At 37.0% G+C, this 12,132-nt stretch overlaps 1 protein-coding gene across 3 annotated transcripts in view; it reads left to right on the plus strand.

The window, feature by feature from the left end:
- VTA1 (vesicle trafficking 1) overlaps positions 1-11,812 on the plus strand; it is a 74,859-nt gene extending 63,047 nt beyond the window's left edge. For all 3 annotated transcript variants that reach the window (XM_027772900.1, XM_006151091.3, XM_006151090.3), the window contains exons 7-8: positions 2,549-2,629; positions 9,355-11,812. In XM_027772900.1, coding sequence (XP_027628701.1) covers positions 2,549-2,629; positions 9,355-9,500 — 227 coding nt within the window. In that variant the 3' untranslated portion in view covers positions 9,501-11,812. The remainder of the gene's footprint in view (positions 1-2,548; positions 2,630-9,354) is intronic.
- The last annotated feature ends 320 nt before the right edge of the window (positions 11,813-12,132 follow it).

The raw sequence follows: 12,132 nt of genomic DNA on the forward strand, positions 1-12,132 counted from the left end.
AAAAAATACAATTACACTTCTATAAAAGTTTCTGTATGTTTATTCACATAGACACATATGTGAGTATTTGCTGTGGCATTCACTGTAGTAGCAAAGTTTGGATACAACCTAAATGTCTATCAACAATGGATTGCTTTATAAATTGTATATACGTATATAACAGAATGATACGTAGTCATTAAAAGGAATAAGGCAGGCTCAGCCTTGGTGGCATAGGCAATAAGGCTCTGCTGCTCTATAATACTGGAGCCATATAGGAGGCCCAGTTTCAGATCTTGAGTCAACTTGAGTCCCAGGTGCACCCATCAACCTGGCTGGCTAGAAGGCTGGAGGAAGGGTCATGGTGAGACCCTGTCTGTCCTCAACACACATATACACTTTGAAACAAAGAAATAAAAATGAAAAGAGGGTAGATTTATATTTATTAATTTGGAATTATTCTTAGACATACGACATACTGTGAAAAAATCAACAGAGTAGTATAGTATGCAGAACATATTACCATTTACAAAGCACACAAGCAGTATGCCTTCTCAGTAGAGAAAGGAGTTTGGAAGGTGTTAATTTAGGCAAAGGCACAAATTTCTTAGCAAATAACAACCTAAATAAGGAAGCTGAACTGGACACATACATATATATGTGCATGGAAGGGTACTTTAGAATGTGGCGGAAGTGGCTTGGAATAGGAATGAGAGTCAGGCTTCCATCTATATATTTTTTTGTACTATTTAAAATTTATACTTTATTTTTCATTTGTATCCCTTTGTACTTTTAAAAATTCGTATGAGTTTTAAAAACCAAGGTTTTGGGGACCAGCAGATGGCGTAATGGTTACCTGAGTGGACTCCCACATGGCCAACCATGGTTCAAGTCCCAGACCCAGAGGCTTGAAACTCACACCAGGCAATGTGAGTGCGTGCCCAAAACCTCTTAAGAGCAGACTAGAGGAAAAGGGATTGCAGTGTGGCCATCCCTCCTAGGACGTGATTTCTCGCTTTCTGGCTTTCTGTCTGTCTGTCTCAGTGTCTCAGTCTTTCCAGCAAGTCCACGTGCCCTATATACCTATATAGCAAAAATCTCTCTTAAAAGAAAAAAAAAAGGCAGTACCAGCAGATGATGTAATGTTATGTCTCTGGACTTTCATGTAGTCGACTGCTGTTCGAGTCCTAGACCTGGTTGCATAAACTCACACCAGGTACATGTGCATTCATGAACAAGATCCCGAGAGGAGAATGGAGGAGAAGGGATTGTAACATGGCCATCCCCTCTGGAGGGTGATTTCTTGCTTTCTGTTTCTTTGTCACTCTCTTAAAAAAAAAAGAAAAAGAAAGAAAGGTAAGGTTAATAGTTCCAGATACTGTGAATAAAAGTAGTTCGCCCTAAAACAAAAATAAATGAAGTAAAATTGTCTATATTTATTTTTTTTTTTGAGAGGTTTTTTCGCTATAGGGTGCATGTGCTCGCCAGACAGAGAGACAGACAGAAAGCGAGAAATCACCCCCCAGGGGGGATGGTCACGCTGCAGTCCCTTCTCCTCCATTCTCCTCTCGGGATCTTGGGCACTCACGCACATGCACCTGGCGTGAGTTTTAAGCCACCGGGTCCGAGACGCGAACCGCGGTCGACTATGTGGGAGTCTGGCGACAGCCATTACACTAACTGCTGGTTCCCTATATTTAAATTTTTGTTTTCCCTTGGACTTGCAATGAAAAGAGCCACATTGTTTATGTATATGTACCTCTCGAAACTTCCCACTTTCTCACTTTGCTTTCCTTTTCTCATCCAGTGTTTTTCCTACTGTACTCTTTCTACAGATTGCCTATTTGAATTTAATCTTTTAGTTTGGGGTAGGTTATCCCTATTTCAAGAGACTTTGCCCTGAGATGGAATAGTCACCTTTTTCTTCCTTTGTTTTCCTTGTGACTAAGTCATTTAGTAGGGGGTATTTAAATACTTTCTGTTATCTTTTAGATGATTAATAATCTTCAACTATAGTGTATTACATATCATTAATCAAAAATGCTAGTTATTCATTGAATGTGATAGTTTTAACAAGTTCTAACAGGAAGTCAAAACTAATTGTTTATTGAATGTATGAAATATCTTAAAGAAAATTCAGAACATATAACTTTATAATTTCATGCAAAATGATGACATAGACTCTCCTGATAAATAGAACTGTTATAGTTATGACCTACCTTATTCCCAATATTATTTAATTGGCTAAAAAGTTAAAAAATAGTTAGGAAGTCTATTACTTCTACAGATATTTGGTAAGATTTAAGTGAAAAGTAAGTTAAAGCATTAGTTATAAAAAGCAAAATACATATTAGAGAATGTGTAACCAGTTCATATACATTTTCTTGCATATCTTCTATACCAGATCCCAATATCAAGTAAGTATATCAAATTAGAATTCATTAAGATTTCAAGAAAGTAATTAAGTGAAGTAAGCAGTGAAATTCCTCCATGATCCTTTAAGTGCTATCCTAGTATATAATTGAGAGGCATCACACTTGGTATCCATTTGTCCTTTTCTGATTTGCAGGTGTAACAAGTAACACTATCCAGCCCACTCCACAGACTCTGCCAGCCATCGATCCTGCACTTTTCAGTACAGTTTGCCAGGGTAAGTCAGCTGGCAATTTTGCGAGATATTTTGTATCTCTTGTTTGGGATATTATTTACTCATCGTACTTTGGGAATACAATATATTTAAATGTTTTTACTAAAATTTAAATATCTAGGTATTTTGAAGTACATTTTGGTGAAAGCCTATCTATGTTCAGTGGAATCTCACATGAATGAGAATCATTGCAAATTATCAAAAATATCTAAATCAAAAGTTATTTCCTTGTGTTGCTGTTCTTTTTCACACACGATTTGATAGAGTGCCACAACATGAGACCAAAGCTGCAGTAGAAGCTTATGCTAGTTTAGTTCATGAATGCTTTGTGTTTTGATTACAGTTTCTCTTATCTGTACTGTTATTACATTATCTAAAAAAACTGACCATTGTTGAAAATAAAAAAATCTCTGAGATATTTTAGTTGTTTTCTTGTTTTTATTTTTTTTCTTTTTAGAGATTTTTGCTATAGGGTGCATGTGCTTGCCTGAAACACAGAAACAGAGATAAAATGAGAAATCACCCCCCCAGGGAGATGAACACACCACAGTCCCTTCTCCTCCATTCTCTTCATGGAATTTTACACACGCACACACACCTGCCAGGTCTGGGACTTGAACCATGGTCAGCCATGTGGGAGTCCAGAGCCTTAACTATTACACCACCTGTAATGCCAAGGTTAATTATTTTGGTTGGTTAGTAGACTAGGTGATTGATTTGTTGATTATAATCTTTCCTACTTTTCTGACTTCCGTTTTTTTGGGGGGTGTTTTTTGGAGAGGTTTTTGCTATGGGGCGCGTGTGCTCACCAGACAGACAGAGAGAGACAGAGAGACAGAAAGTGAGAAATCACCCCCCAGGGGGGATAGCCATGCCACAGTCCCTTCTTCTCCGTTCTCCTCTTGGGATCTTGGGCACGCACGCACATGCACCTGGCGTGAGTTTTAAGCCACCAGGTCTGGGACGCGATCCGCATAGCCATTACGCTAACTGCTGGTCCCCCTTATTTTTTTTTTTGACATAAAATCGTGTGTTGTGTTTATTCTGGTATTTCTCGTTTAGAACTGTTCTTCATATTTCTTTGAGGTTTAGGCCTTTTACCTTTGGAGAGAAGACCTTGACTGATTATTTTTAATAGCTATTATTGAGATTTTTTTGATACTGTGTCTACAAATTTGTTTTCCTAGCTGAATTTTTTGTTCTCCCTGAATGAGTGGAAATTGGCCATCAAGCCTACCCACTTCTTTCCATAAAATAAAAGATAGCCTTGGGAACCAGCAGTTAGCGTAATGGCTATGTCGCTGGACTCCCACGTAGTCGACCACGGTTTGCATCCCGGACCCAGTGGCTTAAAACTCACGCCAGGTGCGTGTGGGTGCATGCCCAAGATCCCAAGAGGAAAATGGAGGAGAAGGGATTGTGGCATGACCATCCCCCCTGGGGGGGTGATTTCTCGCTCTCTGTCTCTATGTCTCTCTCTGTCTGTCTGGTGAGCGCACATGCCCTAATAGCGAAAATCTCTCAAAAAAAAAAAAAAGAAAGAAAAGAAAAAAATAAAAGATAGCCTTTGGACAGGGTGGAGGGTAGGGGAGGGACATACCACACACCTACCTTATCAATCCTGGCACTCTCTATACAATTTGTCTACAATTTTAAGGAGATATTCTCAGTCTTTTTTTTCTGTGGTGGCAAAAGTGAGAATTAGATAGCAGTTAGGTGTAAAGGTGGTGTGCAGAGGTTGAATGGGGAAGATATGAAAGCAGTATAATTTCTTAGAAATTTTCTTTAAAAATCTTGTCAGTGCTCCCTTTTCTTCTTTTTGTTGTTTTGGGGGTTTTTTTGGGTTTTTTTTGTTGTTTTTTTTTTGTTTTTATGATTTCTGCCATAGGGTACATATGCTTACAAGAGAGAGACAGAGAGGAAAAGTGGGAAATCACCACCAGACATACACACAGTATGTTTCCAAGCTTTCATGCCCAGAACTCAAACCACACAGCTGACCTTCTGGGAATCCAGCTCCTTAAGCACCTCATAAGGTCCAGCACCTTAACCACTCCACGAACTGCTGGAGCAGTGCTCCCTTCCAGATTTTCAAGTCCTTCTCTTCTCTGCGTCTCCTTTTAATTTTTATGGGCATATTTACTTTTGTGTTATGTTATCATTTTAATAGTCTGCAGAAGTGTAGTCAGTCATACATGTTTAACAAAGCATCTACAACCAGAACCCCAGAATTCTTTACCCAGCCAAAATGCCAGTCAGGAATAAGAATAAAATTTCTTAAATATGTAGAAACTGAAATTTTGCCTAGCCACATACCTTTTTATTTACTCTAAGATGTACTCCATTAAGATAAGGATAATAGGAACCAGCAAGTGGCATGATGGTTGGAGTGCTAGATTCTCAACATGGCTGACCATGGTTCAAGCCCTGGACATGGAGGCTTGCTTTTTCACTCTCCTCCTCCCTTTTTATCTCTAATAACGATGGTGAGTTAAATAAAATAATAATAATAAATAAAATTATTGTTTAAAAAGATAAGGATAAAAATCATGAAAGAGAAAAACAAGGTAAAAGGAATGGTGAAGTTAACTTAGGTAGGCTAAGAGAGAAGATTCTATGACAGCTTTCTGACAGGCTTAGAAAACAATTACTCTGAAATGAAAATAGGAAATAATGGAACTCCCCTCCTTCAAAAAAAAAAAAAAGATGAATTCTGTGCAGTATATAGAATAAGAAATTATAGACCCAGCCATAGTGGCCTGTGGTGCTAAAATACTGTGCTCCACCGGGTTGGACCACTTGCGGGGGTCTGGGTTTGATTCCTGGTCCAACCTAAAGGCCAAGTGCAGTATCATGCATCTGTAATCCCAGGAGGCAAGGCAGGAGGATCACATGCTCAAGACTGGACAACATGGCCAAGACCCTGTCTAAAAAGAGCCAGATGTGGTGGTACCAACCGTAGTTCTAGATGGGAGGCTGAGGCAGGAGACTCATGATATGACAGATCCTGTTTGGGAAACAAACAAAAAAAAAAGAATTTAGCTGTAGAATACGGAAGATATATTGGGTCATCGGAAAAGTCACGATGCATTTTTACATAGAATAATATGTCATTACTTTTCCAACAACCCAATACAATAAGTGATAGAATTCTTTTTCCAATGAGAAGGAAAAGGTCTAAAACATTCAAGAAATTTTTAAAAATATATGACATTTAAATTTGGAATCAAACCAAAATATGCATTATTTTGAATGATAGACTTTTTAAATACTATTAAAGTGGATTTCATTTGACTTGGGCACAAAGAACATTCAACTAGCATGAAGCTTATCCCAAAACAGACTATATAGCAGTTTAAATAGATACTGATATGTGAATGTAGAAATATATTCTGAGGACTAACTGTTCGTTAAGACAGCTGGAATCCTCTTTGCCAACCACATGGTTCAAGTCCTGGACCCAGCAACTTGAAAAACATACCAGACTTGTGTGCGTGTGTACCCCCAAAATCATCTCAAGAAGAGAAATGGAGGGAGAAGGGCTTGTGTTGTGATCATCCCCATGGGGGAAGGTAGACTTTCTGACCCCCCCAACACCCACCCTGTCTTTATCTGCTGAGCACATGTGCCTTCTAACAAAAATTTCTTAAAAAGAAAGAAACATATTTCTGAAGGTTGAAAGATGAAACGGGGGGCCAGCAGTTGGTGCAGTGGTTAAGGATGCAGGACTTCCTCATGGCCGACTATAGTTCAAATCCCGGATCTTGCAGCTTGCTTTCTCATTTTCCCTCCCTCTCTATGGTCAAATTTTTAAAAATAATAATAAATAAAGTTAAATAATTCTTAGAAAAAGAAAGATTAAATGGATGAAAAGAACATGTCAAGAAGTGTCTATAAGTGGAATGCTAAGAGATTTTTTTCCCCTAAATTTGATGGAGTAATTAAACAACTCATAAAAACCAGAGATGATAGGGCAAGAGAGAAGGAAAGGATAATGTAAGTGAGTTAAATCCTTATCTTTTATAATAGAGCATCAGTAAATAATGTCTAAACATTAATAAATCAAGAAGTAGTGATAAGCTTATCAGTTAGGGTTAGGGAAATAACCTAGAGAACAAGAAAAAGAAATAATTTAGAGTGGTGTGGGGAGGAACAATAGACAAGTCTGCCTGTGATAAAAACCCTTAAGTTCTGTTCTAATGTTTAAATCATATGTACTTATCACTCTGAAAATAATAAAATGCCTCACTTTATTCCTATCATGTATCGAGTGATGGAATTTTGGTCATAACATGAATTGTTTAAATGTTGTTCTTTTAATTCTGTACTCAGGTGGCTTACTTGACTGATAGCAGAAAGATTTATCTAAAGTTGGTTCAGACTCTAAAAAAAGTTAAGGGAGAAGAGAGATTAGAAATAAGTGCTATCAGGGGCCAGGCAGGTGGCATGGTGGTCAAGTGCACTGGACTCCAACATGGTTCACCATGGTTCAAGTCCCAGACCTGACAGCTTGCTTTCTCACTTTCCCTCACTCTTTCTTTCTCACTCTGTTCCTCTCTGGTCAAATAAAAATAAATAATGTTAAAATAATTTAAAAAGAAAATTATTTTTAAAAAAAGGAAAAGAGGGAACAAGCAGTTAGCATAATGGCTATGTCGCCGGACTCTCACGTAGTCAACCGTGGTTCGCGTCCTGGACCCGGTGGCTTAGAACTCAAACCAGTCGCATGTGTGTGCGTGCCCAAGATCCCGTGAGGAGAATGGAGGAGAAGGGATTGCAGCATGACCATCCCCCCTTGGGGGGGGGTGATTTCTCGCTTTCTGTCTCTATGTCTCTGTCTGGCGAGTGCACGCACGCTATAGCAAAAAAAAAAAAGTATTTGTTGTCTCTCATGGGAGAAACATGGTGGTAAGGTAAGAGTAGATGAGGAGCCTCTACTAAACTCTGGCACACAACAAAGAACATAGTGGAAATAATATGTTGCAGTATCAGGATTCTGTACTTTATTTTGAATTTTCTCCAAGACTAAGTTCAGATGGTTCTCTGAGTTCTGCCTATGTTCTATGCATTCCTTTCAAGTGAGAGGATAACAGATTATACCAAAAAAAATTATCCAAGGCCTTTAACATGAATTTCAAGAACTCCCTGGTTGAAAAGTCTCCCAAACCCATTTTGGAAATACTTAAAATTAAGTGTTCAGTCTTCTATCATGGTAAATCAGCCTTGGAAATGGATTCTAATGTCGACTGAATACATAATGATTTCTCTGGAACTTAACGTTATCTCTGATCCCATGCTGACTCAGACTCTCTTTGCTGCCACAGTAGAGAACTTAACTGATAGCTGTAGCTGTCATCTGCCTGTTTTTGTCCTTTCCTCTTAAGGAAAGAAGCTTCCCTTTTAAAGATTGTCTTGCGCACAACCCATCTGGAACTGAAAAGCGTAGATTTCAGGAAAGAGATACCATGTTAGACAACTGCTCCAATCCTTTGTATGCCTTTATACACCTTTTTAGGTGCACATTGTGTTCTCGCTCTGCTTCTGCTGATGGCTTCTAGAAAATGTTAGTAATACAAAAGAGCAGCTTTTATTTTGGTACATTAAGCTGATATTTACTCTTTATTATCTAAAATCAGATAAACAGATCTAACAGTTGTAATTTTCCTGAAATATGTTTCCCTTCTTTTACTTAACTTAGTCCATTATTGTGTTGCTAACAGACGTATCTATTATTATACCTTGTGTTGCTAACAGAAAGAACCTGAGATTGGTGATTTATCAGTCAATAGAAGTTTATTTGACTCACGGTTCTAAAGGCTGGAAAACCAAGAAGGCTGACATGAGGTCAGGGTCCATCCCAACATAGCTGGCAGAAACAGAGAGGATAGTATTTGTGAGCAGAGACAAAGAACCACAAACAGCTCTTTCATTTCACACAACCACCCTTGAGACTAACGTCTTCTCATGAGAGCTGTTTCTCAGAAGCATTAATCCATTCAGGAGGCCAGGGCCCCATGATTCAATCACCATGGTCCAGTCACTGCCTAACTGGGATCAGATTCTAAAACATGAACCTTTGCAGGACAAACCAGTTGAGCTATACTTATTAATCATATTGTGACTAGAAAACTTATTGAGAATAAATTTTAGAGAAATAGTTTGTAATAATTGCTTATGTGTGTTGTATATTTTAATGACATGAAATTGTGGTAAATACCAATTGTGTACAGGGATGACACAATTACATCAAAGTTAAATGACATCACTTTTTGCATAAGTTTGCTACTCACTTTTTTTATTGAGGATTATATTTATATTCTAGCTCAAATGAGGGTTGAATGGTTTAGTCTGTGTGTATTGTTCCATGAAGAGAGAGAGGCTCAGTGATTCTAACATAAACACCAAAGCTAGTGTTCTTGTTTGATACAAACTAAAACTTTTTGTAATTAATTTTCTAAAAGAATAAAATTTTCTAGAAGTCTGTTACTTTTTGAAGGAAAACTTACTCACATAAGTTAATACATATTGACATAGCTGTGGTTTATTTTAGTAATAAAAACATGAAAAGAAGGAAGAAAATTTATCAAAATGCAATTGAGATTAGAAAAGTAAAATCCTAAATTTTTATTATAACATAAAATGTTTTCTTTAATGTTGAATATAAGGATTTACCTAACAGAACACTTTTAATATTCTTATGAGTATCCTAATTATTCTTTTTCTTCCAGGGGATATTCGTTTAACCCCAGAGGACTTTGCTAGAGCTCAGAAATACTGCAAATATGCTGGCAGTGCTTTGCAGTATGAAGATGTCAGCACTGCTGTACAGAATCTACAGAAGGCCCTCAAGTTGCTGACAACAGGCAGAGAATGAAGCCTTTGTACAACAGATCTGTGTATTTTTGGCATAAGGAACTAACAGTCCATTACTTTATCTTCAGCCTTTCAGGAGCACAGTTTTAAAGAAGACTTGAATATGACAATGAAATCTGTGTGTATCAGATTCCTACTGAAACACTGAGCAGCAGCCTTGACCAGTTTTCACTGTCCATTTAATGGATCCAATAATCTCTGGGTACGTAGGGCTGGTGTTAGCAAGATTCTAAAGATACCCATTTAGCCCTGCTTCAGAAGTGAAACCACATCTCAACAAAATGTATATTAGGAGTAAGCTTTGTTTCTTAATTCACATACATAAAGGATTTTTTTTTAATCTATAATGTTTGAACAAGCAGACCATAATACTTTGCTATAAAATTTTAAATTTAACTTTTAATAAAGATTTCTAGGATATTCTAGATTACAGATCATACTTTTGTTTTCCTCAAGACTTATGGAACAAATATGAATATCCTAAGCGATTAGATGAATCCAAAAGAGATGATGTTCAAAACTCAGTTTATATTCTTATTAAATATGGCTACACTGAAAGTTTAAAATTTCGTGAAAGGACATATAATAAGGTAAAGATGTAGAATCACTTTTATACTTAAGAATAATGTTGGTTTCCCATCTGCTTTTTCTTACTCTTGAAGCTTAAAGTAAATTTATATTTGCATCATAGGCAATCTGCATGTATTAGAGAATGAAAAAAAGATACTGTAGTAATGCCTGGAAATTTGGTGCTTTTAAGTTAAGGTTCTCTGCTGCTGTGGAATGGATTCCACAGAGTGTATAGCTGTGAATGATGCAGAAGATAATGCTTTAGATTCTTAGTTGTTAAGTTTACAAGTTTTGTGGGGAATTATAGACTTAGTGTGTCATCTGCATTTGTGCTGTGTAAAAAAATAAACAAGGATTCTTTTAACTAATTCACCTTTATAGAGCCAAATGTCTTTTCATTTGCATGCTAGAATTGCATTTTTAGTTTTAGTTTTAGTTACAGGAGTACAGATGTTTCTGTAGTAAGAAACATTAAGGGGGGGTGGGATAAATTTGCCAAAACTACCTGAAACTTAACCTGCTCCATTTCAGTTATGCCTCCAAGTCAATCATTAAAATTAGAATCCTTTAATAAAGGACTCAGCAAGCTATAGCTCATGGGCTTGACCACTTGTTGTGTAAATAAAGTTTTATCAGAACAGAACCATATCCACTAATATGTGTTAATCCCTATGGTTGTTTTCCTTTACTGCAGAGTAGTATAGCTCTTAAGTCTGAAATATTTGCTGTCTTGCCCTTCATGAAAAGAATTTACTGAGACCTATTCTAACAGTTTATTTGAAAGGAAGTTAGCCACTAAATCATTTGTGTCAAATTTTGTCTGTATAAATGTAATGCTATTGTACAAGCTTTTGTAGAATTAGTATTCAGAATTCTAAATTATTGCAAAAAAATAAGTCTCTAAAATGTTTCTTAGAAAAACATTTCATATTTTTCACAAGCTATATAGAGTTCAAAATTTGCACCTAGAAATCCTGACTTTCAGTGTAGTTTTCTAGAATGTTACTGTAATAGCAAAATGACTTTGATGGCCTTGAATCTCATAAGAGGTAAATACAGTTCAGCTCATTTTAATTCAGGCCTAAACATGTCTGAACAGTAAAAGGTGAAGCTATCACTTCCTATTTCACACCTTACCTTTTGGCTCCCAACTGGGAGAGCACAGGGCTAGAAGGAAACAATGCAAACTGAGGAGTCTACTGATAAATGGGCAACCAGGTGCACTTGGAGCCCTTCTCTGTAGAATGTAAGTGACACCACTAGCCCCCTTGCAGTGTGCTATGAGAATTGAATGAGGTACAATACATGACGTGCTTAGCACGTGGCAGCATTCCATAAATGTTCACTGCTGTTTATATTAATGCTATAGGAATCATGAGAATTGTTACTAATAATGTATTTCCCACATATAAAGGAATATGTGTTTTTTCTGTGGCCCAACACTTAAAAGTGCTTTCTTGCATGAGGGAATTGAACTACATAATGTTTTCTAACTTTGTATTTGTATTTCTTTATATCGAGTCTGACAAGATAAAATTAGAAGACATTTTCTGATGTAACACTAGGATAAACTTTTTATTTATTCATTCAACATGTATTTGTTGAACAGCTACTTTGTGCCTGCATTGTTTTTTTGCAAAAGGAAACAGCAAAAAACAAAAATGTCCTTTCTTACAGAGTTTACATTCAAATGGGGAAGAAAAAGACAAATTTAATAAAAAGTGTATCATAGACTATATTCAACCAGTGGTTCTCAAAGGCTGATTATTAGAAATGCATATTTCAGGCCTATCCCATTTTTGCCCAGTCAGAAACTCAGTGGACCAAGGGCCTCACCTTCTGAGTTTGAAGGTGATCCCTAAGGGCTGTTATTTCCTGAAATTTGCGTAATTTAGCTCAACCCAAATAAGAGTATTTGAGAGTCTAGAAGAGATTTTCCTGAAACAGTGGTTCTTAAAAGTGGGGCTCTGGACCATCCACATCCATTGGGAACTTTCTAGAAAGTTCCTGAGGACCATAGTTTGGGCATTTCTTTTTTTTTTTTTTTTTTTTTTTTTTTTTTT

This window comes from Tupaia chinensis, unplaced genomic scaffold, assembly GCF_000334495.1.
Source record: "Tupaia chinensis unplaced genomic scaffold, TupChi_1.0 Scaffold000313_1, whole genome shotgun sequence".
Lineage (NCBI taxonomy): Eukaryota > Metazoa > Chordata > Mammalia > Scandentia > Tupaiidae > Tupaia > Tupaia belangeri.